This window comes from Poecilia formosa, unplaced genomic scaffold (assembly GCF_000485575.1).
Source record: "Poecilia formosa unplaced genomic scaffold, Poecilia_formosa-5.1.2 Scaffold117, whole genome shotgun sequence".
NCBI classification, from domain to species: domain Eukaryota; kingdom Metazoa; phylum Chordata; class Actinopteri; order Cyprinodontiformes; family Poeciliidae; genus Poecilia; species Poecilia formosa.
This window is the reverse complement of record NW_006800056.1, coordinates 977,681-992,452: the sequence shown is the minus strand read 5'-3', so window position 1 is coordinate 992,452 and position 14,772 is coordinate 977,681. Positions and strand designations below refer to the sequence as shown.

Sequence of the window (14,772 nt, the reverse complement as noted above, 5' to 3'; positions counted from 1 at the left end):
ACTGCTGGCAAAAAATAAATACATAAATAATAAAGCTCACAGGCCGGCCGCTGTCTGTCTCTCTCAACCTTCCGCACCTTTACATGTGTTTTAGGTTTTCTTTCCAGAGGCGTTCCTAGGATTCACTGGGGCCCAACCCAGAAATGAACTCACTGACATTAAAACCAGTGAGAAGCACTGAAGGAATGTTCCAACACATGTAATTCGGTACACATGCAGACCAATGATGGGCATGTAAATAATTTGATTTCCTACTTTACAAGTATTAGCAAAGGTCAATATTCACTTCTGTTCATTATATAACAGCAATTAACAAATCTCATTTTCTAAGATGACTCAGAAGGGATGACAAAATGCAAAAGCCACAAAACAAAAGCAACCACAACAGAAGTTATGCTAAAATGGACGTGATGGTAAAACACAACTTATGCTAAACTTGCTAGCTTAACTTCCGTTTTCAGTTTTTTTTTATTTCCGTTTTTCTTGTAATAAACTTCTGCAAACTTCCGTTTTAGCATTTTGCTAAAACATAAGTACTGCAAAACCAGAACTTCTGCTTTAGCATAACTTCCATTGTAGCATAATTTTGTTTTTGTAATAATTCTGTTTTAGCATCATTCAATTTTATGCTAAAATGGAATTAATGATAAGCTTGCTAACATCTGTTTTAACATAACTTTTGGTTTAGCATTGTGTTGAAACAAAAGTTATATTAAAATTAAGTTTGGGTATTACAAATTTCCCTTTTAGCATAAATTCCAGTTTGGTATAAACTGTGTGTTGGACTTTGGTGTTGAAACAAACATCTCTGTGTTATAAGTCATTCCTTTCCTCTAACAACTGACTGAATGATTGCAAATGTTCTCCATGGCTGAAGTCCACTGACAGCGTTCTCTAAAGGCAGAGAAATAAATCATCATTAGCATCAGCTAGTGGCTAAAACCTTAAGACGATGCAGATAAAAATTGTCGTTTTGCAAAGTTGCCATGAATCCATGGGAGGTAGCCTAATATAATCTATGAGGAAATTTAACTGAACCCATATCATCTCATTACTGGGACATTAGCCCAGCGTAATGACCCAGAATTAATCGACAAAGATGCTGAGGCTTTAAAGAAGCCATTTGCTAACATTAACACACTGTAACTGTAAGCAAACCGTTCTGGTTTGTCAGTATTTAAAACGGAGTTCTAAATCCAGAGGTATTATAAATGAAACTTAAACCTAGAGGTTTTCTGTTGCCGCTTTGATCAGGATACGTTTGTTTGACATTTACAGTTGTGTGAAGTTTACTTGCATGTGGCTGTAGAGCCTTTGTGCAGGTTTTCCCCTGTGGTTCTGACAGTTGCTGGAGGAATACAGATAAACTGACCCAGTTGTGAGGAACTGTGACGAAGAAAACTTTATCCTGCAGTTCAATAACCAGAGGTTTGCTGCTGCTGGGGGAGAAATAAGAGAACTTTCCAGAAAGAATCACCTCAACAACTTATTGTTACAAAACTTCAGTAAATAAAGATATAAATGACTAACAGGAAAATAAAGAAGAGATTAACAGCTTATCTTGTGATCAAAGCCAGCGGTGAGGAAGAGTCTCATCTCATCTGGAAATCCTCTGAACATCTTTGTTGTTGAAAGTTTCAGCTTTTCATGGGTTTTGTAGACAGATTCCCAGTCGTTTCTGCCATTCACCCGGATTTGTGGCGGTGCATCAGGAGCCGCCTTTCTGCCGTTTTCTTCACATCTTTCTGATTGTTCGCTATGTGTAGCTAATTCCAGTTAGAGCTCTTCCTAAAGCCACTTCATGTTGGTGTGCCTCAGGGTTCTGTTTCAGAGCTCTTATTATTCTTGGTTTAAAAAATAGAATACAACAAAAAACACCTTGAGAAAAAAATGTCTATTCAACCAAAACCTGACATTTTAATAACGTTTCTGCTGGTGTTGCACATCCATTTCTGCTCTGTTTTAATTTTTCATATTTTGTAAATTGTCTTTTTAACACCAAAATATACATTATATATATATTTTAAAGTCATCCTTTGCAAGTGGCAAATCCCTTGGACCCGAGTATGATATTTCTGATAAGTGCATATTATATTTTATGTTATGTTGTTTATATTTATCACTGTTTAATGTGTGAACCTGAAAACCTTGATGCTGCTGTTACACTGTGGGACTATAAAGGATATTTTTATTCTTTTCTAAAGGTCAAAGAACCAGGACTCTGGAACGACCTCCCCTCTAGTGTGACGTCAGTGGATTAGTAAAGTTAAAACTCAACTTTTTATAATTTTTTTTAAGTAATCATTTGATGAACTTATGTTTAATGTTTTTTTATGTACAGCACTTTGTGAATCCTGACTTATTCTGACTGGTTGAGGTAAAATGCATCTCTAAGACAATGAAAAAAATCCTCCTGGAGGTTTCATTTAAACAGCAGAATGGAAAAAGTGGTGGAGCTGCTAGCAGCTGGTGTCATTGTGTTTTATTAACCCTTTAAATGCAGAAATCCCAGAACCTGACCCAACGACAGGCCCACGGAGCCGCCGTGAAACCAACCCTCACTGCAGTTTGTTCAGACAGGGCATGAATTCCCAAACTCCCAAACACACACACACAACAAGAGAAAAAAACACTAAGGAGAAGGAGGAGGAGGGGGAAACAAATTAAATCCAGTTAAATTGTTTTTCCATAGCCAGTGGGCTTGGCACAGGCCTCTCACACAGACATGCAGGAGATGCAAGATAAACAGAGCAGCCTGAGATGCAAGAAAATCCCAGGAATTTCAGCCACTTTTCCTGTTTCATAAAAAAGTCCCAAACTTCCAAGCAGAAGACAAATTTGTGTCCACGGCCGCTCTGATTGATCGCATCCTTCTGGGATGTTTGCCGCATCGGTAACCCTCCTCTGGCACCGGCTTCACTGCGGAGGAGAAGCTGCAGCCTGCGCGCAGGCAGACGTATCTGGGCCACCGTCTTCTCCGGGTCCGGGCCGCTCCTCACCTCAGCATGGAGAAACCTCAGCTCGGCACCACAGGAGAGAATCGGGAAGAGGGTGAGGGATACAGCACGCTTGGCTTGGCCAGGAATAGCTTCCTGAGGTAAAAAAGAGCAAAGCTAATGTTAGGCCAGGACAGAGCAGCCAGCTGCTTCTGAGCGGAAATAAGGACAAGCTTTCCTGCACTTGCATGAGGCAGCTGCAGAAGTATTCACACCACTTTAACTTCTGTATTGGCAGCTTTTTGGAGTGTTCCTACCAGGTTTGCATGTTTAGATTCAGGTTATTTTGATAAAATAACCTGAATTATTTTATTTCCCTTTGGAATCTATAAAGTATTTTGAAATGTGAATTTTTGAACTGATTCTCAGTCAGGTTGGTGGTTGAGCATCTGTCAATGTCCGTTTTCAAGTATTTCCACAGATTATTCATCCGATTTATGTTTGGGCTTTGACTAGGCCATTTCAACATGTGAATATTCTTTGACGCAATAGTTTTTAAAGAGACAGAAGCCCAATTCAGAGGGATTAAAAGAGGAGGTAACATTTATTTTGAGTCATATTTGACAGATATAGCATTTTTATAACAACTGAAATTGACATAGTCACTTGGTTAAGTTATAAATGGCCATATGTGACTTTAAAACACATAATCCTGGCCCTTTAAAGTCACTGTTAGTTTTGGGTTGATGTGGATGACTTTGTTTTTGGGTCTGATGAGCCATTTTTGAATATCAAACTAAGGAAAGGATCACCGACTTCAGGAAATCAACAGCAGCAGTAAACAGCTTCCACTGAACGGTTGGATAATTATAAATATTTGGAGATTGTTCTTCATAACATTTTCTCCTTTAAGTCACAATTTGGGTTCAACAAAAAGGTCCAAAATGGGCTGGAAACTGAGTTTTTAACGTCTCATCTGAGTTCATGACTTAAAAAAGTTTTATTGAATCCGTTTTAAAGTTTTGTATTATTGCGTGGTATGATTATCTGTCTCTAAAAGCATGCTGGGTAATAAAGTGGCTGGTAGGAAGGACTCCGGTCCAGCCTGTGACTTTTACAACAGAGGTAAACTGTTGTGCTTAGATTAGGGCTGCAGCTGGTGACTACTTTAGTAATCGATTACTCTATCAAATATTCTCAATTAATCGAAAATAAAACATTTGGCACATTCTGCATTTCTTTTGCATCACTTTACATTGCAGTCAGTTGATGCTGAATGATCAAACTTGTGCCGTTTTGTCAGTAATATGATGTTTGACATGTTTCAAATTCATTTGGAGACAGTAAGATTATACCTGTCAGAGTGGTGGGGGTCCGTCGGTCCGTCCTGTCTGCTGGGTTCGTTGGTCTTCATGATGCTGGTTGTTCTCTAAGGAACCTCTGAGGCCAGAAACAAAACATCTGGGTTTAAAGTGTGATTAAACTAAACACAGCTGGACCATGCTTACCCATTAGGTGACTTCTTAAAGCGCCACCAGATTTTATTTAGAAGGATCAGAGTAAAGTGGCCTGATTATGGTTTACCATTTCCAAATATTTGAAAACACAAACTAATGTGGAAAAGCCTGATTTTCTCTGGGCTTCATAGTACTTTGCTCTGGTTTGTCATAAAATCCCAATAATTCCAGATAAGTTTATGGTTGTTGGATGATAAAAATGTGGAAAAGTTGCAAAGAACTGCCAACGCACAATGGAAATGACGACAACCACACAAACATGAATGCTTTTGAAATTTATACAGTAACAAAATGTACATTCAGACCCGTCAGACACAGCAGGGCAGCACCAAGGTGGGAATCCTAAATTTCATCCTTAATTTTCCCAAACGCCAAAAAGAAACCCCAGCAAAGAGAAGGATGGATTTAAGTTTAAATCAGGCAGAAGTCATTTCCATCTGAATCTTTTCCTTCCTCCTAGTTTGTCAAACCAAGTTAAAGTTTTCTCTCTGCCTTCTTTACAGAAACAAAATAACAGTTGCAGCAAAATGTTTGCCTCACTGCAGCTTCCCTGACACTTTTTCACATTAATCACAATTCTAAACCATAATCTGAACACCTTTCTGTTGCTAAGAGGAATATTAGGTTTTATTTCTGTGAGATTTCGCCTCCATGTTCCAGTTAATTAGAAGTGACGACAGTGATGCACCTGCTGGATGCTTGTGAGCTCAATTAGTAGCTCAAAAATACCAAGACGTGTCCAAGCATGCAGAAAGGAAAGCGGGACATCAGGATAATGGGGCTGTTATTTAAAGCGTCTGTTTGTGTCTCTGTTGGTTACAGAGACATTCTAGTTCAAGCTCAGAACAAACAATCTGCTCACGGCGGTAAACAGGCGCTTAGAGGAGGTGGAGGTACTGGTGTGCTCCGTCTGGCAGCACTGGAGAAGATCTGCAGCCCAGCAACACGAACGGAGCGGGAGCAGAGAGTCCAACAGAGACGGCTGGAGGAGGACAAATGGAAAAACAACGGGACGAAGGATTTAATGAGCTGCTGGGTTTCATTCGGTCCGTTCTGTCTGCTGTCGGTCAGTCCGTAAACGGGTCGAAGCGTTCTTCCTGAGTGTCCACAGTTTGGTTTGCATCTGAATCAGAAAAGAAGAAAACACTGGTCAGCGACAGGGGCTTCACTGGGATTTAAGGACCTGGGGGCAAACGCAGCGTTTACAACATTTAACAGCAACAACACAGAGAAGTCGCTTTTCCACTTTTAAAATAGTTCAGGGTGACAGAAACATATTTTATACAAAACATGAGTTAGTTAATATCAAAGCTTCTGCTGCCAAAAACGAGCGAGGTGACGATGAATATCCTTAATACTTAACAAATCCAATGTTTTTAAGTGGTTTACTGAACGAGCTCCCTGAACACCAGGAGTTCTGACATCATCATCAAACTGCATATTTTATGTTTTCCTTTATTAATATGAAAAAGCAGAAACAAGAAACTAACACATTCAGCAGTTTTCTTAAGCAATTTTAGAGGATTATAACAGGACGGACTTACAGTTTAGAGCTTATGACAGAATTGTCCTTTTACATTATCTGCATTGCTGTATATTGTTTATCCAGGTGTCCAGCTCTTTGCAGCTTCAAAATGAAGCACAGAAAATGTGATGAATTTCTGGTAAACAGATTTTCTCAGGAGGTTTGATGCTGAGCGCCCAGTGTTTGGATGGATTCAGGTGACCTGAAAAGCTGTTATGTGCAACATTAAGTTTCTATCAATTGTTTAACAAATGTCCATAAAAGTTTTATCTTCAACATTGAGTTATCCTGATGTGTAAATCTAATGACTCATCATCAGGTTTTTGTCCCTGATTGTGATTTAAGATGAGAAGGAAAAGGAGAAGTCAGGGATGAAGACAGGAGGACGAGGCCAGAAGAAGCTTTGTTTTAACTTTACATTTGAATTTAATCAATCTGTCATTTTAACAGCTACAGCAGTAAATGTGTTTGGTTCTGACTAAAGCAAGATGAGGATTGGATGTTCCAAAACAGGAAGTCAGTGGGGAGAAGATAAAAGCGAACTCATTCAGAGGAAAAAAACACATTGCTCATGTTTAAGTCATGCAAAGCAAACCTCAGGAAGACCAGCTTCCCCCTTCTTTCTCTTCCAGCCATGTTCCCTTCTTCCACAGCAAACTCTCAGATCAGAACCCAAATAATCCGCCTATCGGGTAACTTCCTCCTGCCATCAGGAGCCGAAGCCTCCACATGTCGGAGCTGATATTTACCCAACATGTTGGTGCAGATTAAAGAGCAGAGCGGCCTGAAAGCTGAGCAACTGCTTCCATCCCAACCACCCCGGCTCTCCGCGGAAAACAAATCCTGTTTGCGAACTGGATGGAGCGGAACGTCACCTTGGCTCGGCGTTCAGTGTGAACCACAAACAAACAAACAAACAGCTCCGTCTCGCTGCCTGTTGCTAGGTCCCACTGAAATGTCAACAGCAGTAAAACAGCAGACCCAAACAGGAGAAGGAAATGTGGAAACCAGCGGCTTGTGACGGCTGGAGTGCAGTTTGCTGACAGTCCTACACTTTTTAATTAGTCCAGAGTTTTCCAGAGTTTTATGTTGCTTGTTAAATGCTAAAAAACAGATGTTCACTACGGCTATCAGGGTCTGAACTAGAGCCTGGAGATGAAGAGGATGGACGGACTGATGAAGAATCTGTGTTTCTTTGACCCCGTGACCCCGCCGGCTCACCCTGCAGCATCAAGGCTCCCGGTCTGAAGACACGTCGCCCTCCGCCCCGCTGCTGGCGCTGGGGTCCGGCCTGGACCGCAGCGAGCTCTTCTCCCGTCCCGACTCGGACGAGCCTTTAGAGCGCGTCTTCTCCTTCCTGAGCTGCTGCTTCTCCAACTTGGAAAGCTGAAGAAACGCAAACAGAAAAAGCCGGTTTATAATTTCACATTTTACCGTGAACGTAGTTTACCTGCGCAGAATAAACCTTTGAATAGTTTAAAAGTGGCTCTTTTTCCTTCTGAAGTATTGAAACTGTTTTCTCTGAAAGGGAAGAAAACATCAGGGAAGAGTTGATGCCAGGTTTCCGACGCGCCGTCCAACATGGAGACGATTCCCAACCCAACAGAAAAAAACACTTCCTGCTCCGGAGGCGCTTTGCTAAGAGATAAAACAACCTGATACATGTAGTTCAAAACAAACAGCGGGATACTGGAAAAAAAGACCCAGATTACAATAAAATTATATTCTGCTTCAGGTTTGATCCAGACTGCAGCCATCATATCATCTCCAGCTGGGAAGTTTCTGATTCAGCTGCTGTTTACTGATCTACACGTCGGTCTGTTCTACCGGAGGCTGTGGCCCAGTTTGCACTTCAGTCGTCTAATTTTACATAAACAGCAGGTGGACCAATAAATTGGACCCGACTTCCAAAATGTTGTGAGATCACCGATTGGTCATTAGGTTGACCTGGAGACCTTTGTTGTCTTATTACTGTTTATAATAAATGCCACAAGTGCCAACATGACAACTCATTCCTGAATATTTTTATCAAAAATTATCTTTTTTTTCTCCAAAAAGGTTTAAACAGGTTTTATTTGGTTGGACTGAGAAAGACGGGACAAAATAAAACTATTGATTTTTGATTTTTTCCATGTGTTCAGTGTTTTATCTTGTTTAATTTATGTTTGTGTTTTTAATGCCTGTTCTAAATCTCTTTACATTTCTCTGTAAAGCACTTTGAATTGTCTTGTACAAAGAATGTGCTATACACATTTTTATACAAGCTTGCCTTCCCTTGGATTAATATAACTTGGACATATTTAGGATAAATTCCAGTTATTTTCTGTCTAACCTTTCATTTAGCGGTACTGCTGATGGGGAAGCCTGCAGACGGCTGGCCAGCCTTCTTGAATCTCTAATTTCTCTCTAACTGCCGTTTGTTGACAAGAGAAATGAAATAAATACATAAATCCCGTCATTGATCTGAGCTTCCTGCTGACTCGGCAGAATCAGTGTAATTAAACAGAAAGTGGGTCTGCACTGGTCCGAACACGACCGTTCGCGCTCCACCATTTACAGCCTCTCATCGTCTTCATCAGCAATTCAGGAAGCAGGGAGGCAGAGAGCTGATGAAGTCGTCGGCCGACATGCGCGCTCTCGGCTGCTAAAACTTTCATGGCTCTCTGGGACTTAATGTCATCTCACAAAATCCAAAGCGTTGCGTAACAAATTACATTATTTAAACAGCATGAAAACTTATATGGAAGCGGTTCTGATGATGTAACGTCTGATTAGATCATGGAGGTGAACATATTTGTTGTTTGTTCTGAAAAGTTACAGGCCCTAAACTCTGGATCCTGAGCAGATAAAAGCCTCCACTAACACGATCAAACGTTACATAATCCCAGAGAGATGATCCGCCGCTGCAGCGTCCAGCAGGGTGGGTTTCACCGCCTTCATTGTTTACCGTCAGCCTGACCCCGCCCGGGACTCAATCCCCGATTTATGGAAAGAAAGGAGCAGTGTCTGCTGGCTGTCGCTGCAACCCCCCCCACTAAACTGAGCCAAGCTCAGCCTGATGGCCGGCCCCGTTTATCCCCATGTTTGGCCCCGCTGCCTCCGCTGCTAAACATCCCAACAGACAAGATTAAAATTCAGCCGATTGCCTGAATATCCGTCCTTTCGGGGAAACGGCCGAGTCCCGGCGAGCCGACGAAGCCGGAGCGAAGCTGAGCAGCAGGAGGACAAACCTCTGAATCTTTCTCTTTCAGTTGGCAGGAGAAGCTGGAGGCCTTCATTCTGGACACAGCGACAGGATCCTGCTGCAGCCACGTTTTACTGTCTGATACAGTAAAACTATGTGGTATAATCAACATAATACATGTTGATTTAACATGCATTACATCTTTACATCATGTTATAATCTACAACAAACATACTTTGTTGAAGGTTAGTACAACAAAATACTGTGTGTGTGTGTGTGTGTGCGTGTGTGTGTGTGTGTTTAAATTTCACTGTCTGTCATTAAAGGTCCAACCAAGAACTGGATTTGCAAATTAGCCTGTGGCTCAAACACCTTACAAAACAATGGTTGCTGTTTCTCATGTTACATGATTTAATGTGCTGAACTTGATTAAATACATTTCAACTGAATTAATTCAGCTACAAAGTTCATGAACAAAATGAGAAATATTTTTAGATGGCAAAAAAATTACAAGTTATAATAATCAGAGATTTAAAGAGGAGTGACAAAAGCAAATGAGAAGGATTAGCAGTACTTGCTAACAACAAGACATTTACTGTGGAATATTGTCTCTGCCAACTGGATAACTAACAGTTCGCATGTTATAAAAGTAATGAGACTTTCATACAGCAACAGTTCTTCAGTCAGGGGCCTCTTCAGATTTGTTGCGTGACTGACTGCTATTGGAGAGCCTTCCTGCTCAAAGCATCGCCATCCACACACTTGGACAACACAAGTTACAACATTTAACTTCCCTTTGGGATAAATATTTTTTAATTAAATTAAGTAAAAAATATTGGAGATCCAAATGTGATGTAACTAAAAGAGTTTCTAAAGATTCCAATAACTCTTGAAGAGTTTGCACCTGAATCTAAAGCTTTTTAAAGCACAAATACTCTTAATCTGGAAAATAAATGGCTTAAATCCATCATTTCTTGCCAACGCCACATCTTAGACCTTCGACAAGCCTCTAAAATTCATCCTGTGTGCAACAGATACATTAGGTCTTCAATAATTAGCCATTTATTGTCAGTCCTAAGATGTAAAACACAAATCAAGTCACACATAAATCTAATGTCAGAAGAACTGCTGTAAAGCGGCGCTGCCTCCCAGCATGAATGTCTGAACTGATATTAACTGTTTCTGATGCTCAGAGGAGGAATCCTGATGAATCCTTGTTTTATGAAGCGTTCATGTTTTAAAAAGCGACGGGCTCCCAAGAGGAGGAGTCCTGCAGAAAGCTCCCTGCAGACTGCATGTGTGGCTCAGCGCCGTCAATCATCTGCAGCCCCTCCCACGTCACTGTCTGCAGCATAAAGACACCGCCTCACCGCCACGGCTGCAGCATAAACACACCGCCTCACCGCCACGGCTGCAGCATAAACACACCGCCTCTGCTGCAGCACACACACTTTAAACATTAGATGATTGAAGTTTTGATCAGTTACTCAGAACCTGAGTAAACTTTTTACCAAACACTTTTTTTTACTTTTAATTTAGTAATTTTTTGAATGGCTACTTTTTACTTTTACCTGAGTAGAAATATGCTGAAGTAGTGCTGCTCTTACGTGACAATATTTGGGTCCTCTGCCCAACACTGGTCGACTCGGAATAGGGTAGAGCGCCCTCTATGGGAGCACAGGCAGAGCAAGGACGGGACAGTTGCTCTCCTGATTGGATTGATTGATTGATCTGCTTTAACTAGAAAGTTTAGCAGATTTTAAACAAATCTGAAGAAATAAAAAATAAAATCTGCCTTATGAGCGTCACTGCTCTTAATCTGAGCTCCACTGATGAAGATGGCTGGGTGATGAAGATGACTGGGTACCTGTTTGGAGTCTGTGGGAGCAGCCGGTGACGTCAGCTCCACGGTAACCGGACCGTCGTTCTGGATGTTGACTTGCATGGACGCCCCAAACTTCCCGTCTGGAAAACAAAATGGAGGACGATAAATCACGTGTTTTTCATGTGCTAGCCGAGTTCGGCTGCAGCTAACAGAGGAAAGATGAAAAGAGGCGGACAAGGACAGTAAGTTTCACTCGAACTGCTCTCCTTTCTTCTCGCTGGTTTCTTTAGATTGATGACACCATCTGCACAATGAAGCTGTGGGAGAAAACTGATGCATCATCACGTTTCCCTCTCCGGAGGCGGTGGGGAGGGGGGCTAATTAGGAAGCCTCACGCCTCCCTTTGCTGGGACGAGGTGTCCTCCTCACCTGCTCCCCAGTGGGCTGGCCCAGTTCACTGCCACCGCCGCTTCCAGCCGCCTGACCGCCACAATGACACGGCGTTGGCATCCCCCTGCCGCCAACGCCGCTCCAAACCACGCAACGGAGGAAAAATGCACACTTTCATTTTAACTGTGAGGAAACGAGACGCTGGAGGAGACGCGGCTCCAATCGGCGACAATAAACCCGACTTTGAAAACCGCCATGTTGTCACATTATGACATGAATGTTCTCAAATGTCCATTTCATTTCAGTGATTTCATACCTGAAGGTTTCCATAAAGAAACCTTTATGCCTATTTAGGGCTTTAGGAATCAGGTCTTTTTCCAACATTATTTCCATAAAACCTCAGTCAGTATAGAAATGTTCTTCTGATCAATACATTGATTAATGGATCATCCTGAGCAGAAGCTGAGGTTTGGTCAGTCTGCAGCACTGAAGAATAAAGTTCTATCTCAGCTAGAGATGAACTGATCCGTTATCAATATCTGTATCAGACCCGATATTAGAAAAAAAATTCTAGATTGGGTGTGAGTGACAATGTGTCCTGTAAGGGTGGATCTATTCAGCCTAGTTCTATGCTTTGTGCTCCGAGTGACGTCAAGCTTTATTATTTATTTTGCATTATTTTACAATTCCTTATTGCACTTCCTGAACCATTTGAAAGGTTTGTCATTTATTTTTACATATCTGATGAAGTGGCGCCGTTTTTGTCAGTTTTAGTTTATTTATTATGTATTTTACTCCTAATTGCACTGATGGAACAAATTAAAGTTGTGTTGTTTTTGCATGTTTAACCAGCTTGTGAAGCTATCTGTGTGTTAAAATGTGCTGCACTGGTGCACAGTTATCACATAACAGTGCATCAGTTTTCATAAATGTGAATTTATGTCTGTGTTTAAAAAAAAATGTTTCAAGTCAGTACAGTATTGGCCGTATTGACTAAATATGGCCAATACTGAACCTCAGATATTTAAATCAGTACCAGAAGTGAACAAAGTGGACCGGTGCATTATTAGTCTCAACACATCAGCAATGGCCTCAGAGAGGGAATCTTCCTGGCAGTTCTGACAGCTGCTGTAAGACTTTGGAGTCCTCAGTACCAACTGAGTCCAGTCTTTCTGACTACAGTGGACCATCACAGAGCTAATCGTTTAATTGAACGATGATCATGTGTTAAAGATTTAGCAGATTCAGATCCATTCTGCAGCTTTTCCTCTCAGTTCACTCAGAAGTGATGGTTTAAAGCCTCATCGCCCGTTGAGATCCCGCCCACCTTTGATGAGCTCTGGCCTGTAGGCGCTCCTCATGCTCTCCAGGATGCTGCTGTAGAAGGGCTGGGCGAGCTCTGCCGGCATGGCGGCGTGGAAGTCCGGCTTGTTGCCCTTCAGGATGCACTGCAGGGTGAACTGGCTCACACACAACACCTCCAACTCCCTGTCCATGACACTCTTAGCCCACGCCCGGCCGCTCTCATCCTCAAACAGACGCAGGTTCAGGATCTTTCTGACCCTGAAAACACACAGTGCTCATGAGGAGGTGAAGAAACAGATTGACTCAAAGTTTATTTCATCTGTATCTATGGACATGTTTGTAGGATTGATTTAGACTTACATGTACTCAGCATCTCTCTGCGTGTCGTCTGCAGAAATCCCGAGCAAGACACAGATTCCCTGTCCAATGGAGCTGACCTGCTCCTCTCCCACTGCAGGACAATGAAAACAGACACACGGCCTTTCTACCACACCCAGGAATTCAAGAACTCTTTGTGCTCACACAGTTCAGAGCTCTGGTTCACCTGCACGGCGAAGTTCTGCTGAACGTTCGCCTGCCAGGAGATTTTTGGGTTTATTTTCAGCAGCAGTGTGAGTAATGGACAGCATTAAGAATTTATCATTGTTAGAAAAAGAAGAAAAATATAACAGAGATTGTGAACAAATATTTTATCATTTCATTTGAAAGGATTCATCCCTCCATTTGTTGTCTATACTTAGTTATTCTTCCAGGGTGAAGAATAACTGCAAATTTACAATTTAGTTACTGGTATCCAATAAATAATTTTCCCTTTAGTGTAAAAAAGAAAGAAAGAAAAAAACATCTAAATTTTTTGTGATGTTTGTGTTATTCTCTGTTCTTTGTCAAATGCTTCCTGTTCTTACCTGCCTTTGGACAATGAATGGAAACTAGCTCTTGTGCTTAACTCCTGCATATTTACATTGATGCTTCCTGATGACAAATTAATAAGCAATGCCCTAATTTCATAAATAAATAACACAAACTAATGAAGTATTCTATAGATTATTATCAGAATAAAAGAATAGTGGCAGCCCTCAGAGGCTGTTATGTTCTTCTTGCAAATTCTTGCAAATTCTATTAATCAATTAAGTTACAAAAATAAAAATAAAATATCAGTTATTAAAATAAAAACAGTAACTACTATTATCAATATTATTATAAAAATGCCATTTTAATTGTAATGTCATTTAATAATTATTATTTCAGTGTATTTGTAATGATATTTAGAATTATTAAGAGTAATTTCTAAAATATATTTTTAAATACTACAGCTCTGAGTTTTCTTATTGTGCCCTTTTATTTTTTTCTAGCAGTCTTAACCTCTGTGACTCTTCAACAGACCTAAAATAAACATTTTATTGGCTGAATTGAGTCCATGTCAATCTGAATCTGAGCAGCGGTTGTAAACAGGAGTTTGAGTGAATAAAGTGAAACTGAACTCTGTAACCATTACTCTAAAACAAGGCTGCCTACATCCAACAGGATTAATTGCGTCTGTATAAAACGTCATATTCACAATTTCTCAGTTGCACTAACTTGTTTCCCTTCAGCTAAAAGTCAACTATTTTAGTTTCCCCCAGTTAGCCGCGGTCTGACGCCGCCCCACTCATTTCAACTGGGATGCTAATGCTAACGGGGCTAACTCGGCTAGCTGGTCATGACAGCTACTACCGGCTGTCTGCTGATTGTCTTCGTGTATTTCAGTTACAGATTCCAACTCCGTCAGCTCGGCTCATTCATAGCTCACCTGTCACACTCGCTTTGGTCACCCTCTGGATAATCGCTCTCATTGTTGTGCTTCTGCTGGACAGCACGCTGTCAAAGCTTCCGGTCAACTCCTGCTGTCAGCGGTAGTTTGTCGACATCTAGCGGTGAAAGTTGGAAACATAATAACGCCTGCAGAAGCCATTAACGGATCTTTAAAAAAAAAAAAAAAAAAAATATATATATATATATATATATATATATATATATATATATATATATATATATATATACAATGTATTATTTACATTTTTTTCTTGTCTTGATCATCTTCATTGTTATAT

The 14,772-nt window shown here is 40.9% G+C and overlaps 1 protein-coding gene across 1 annotated transcript; it reads right to left on the bottom strand.

The window, feature by feature from the left end:
* Positions 1–4,713: 4,713 nt before the first annotated feature.
* Positions 4,714–14,623, bottom strand: dtd1 (D-aminoacyl-tRNA deacylase 1). Its single transcript, XM_007560608.2, has 6 exons — positions 14,472–14,623; positions 13,043–13,133; positions 12,705–12,940; positions 11,030–11,127; positions 7,200–7,364; positions 4,714–5,576 (listed from the first exon to the last, which is right to left on the bottom strand). Exons 1-5 carry the CDS (start codon positions 14,512–14,514, stop codon positions 7,209–7,211), a joined length of 624 nt encoding a protein of 207 aa, XP_007560670.1. The 5' UTR covers positions 14,515–14,623; the 3' UTR covers positions 4,714–5,576; positions 7,200–7,208.
* Between the last annotated feature and the right edge of the window lie 149 nt (positions 14,624–14,772).

Excerpts from the sequence above, each read along its gene's own strand:
- dtd1 (XM_007560608.2), bottom strand. The coding sequence starts at position 14,514 with ATGAGAGCGATTATCCAGAGGGTGACCAAAGCGAGTGTGACAG. Across the intron at positions 13,134-14,471 it reads GACCAAAGCGAGTGTGACAG|TGGGAGAGGAGCAGGTCAGC; the intron begins GTGAGCTATGAA and ends ATTGTCCTGCAG. Across the intron at positions 11,128-12,704 it reads CAGGCCAGAGCTCATCAAAG|ACGGGAAGTTTGGGGCGTCC; the intron begins GTGGGCGGGATC and ends TTTGTTTTCCAG.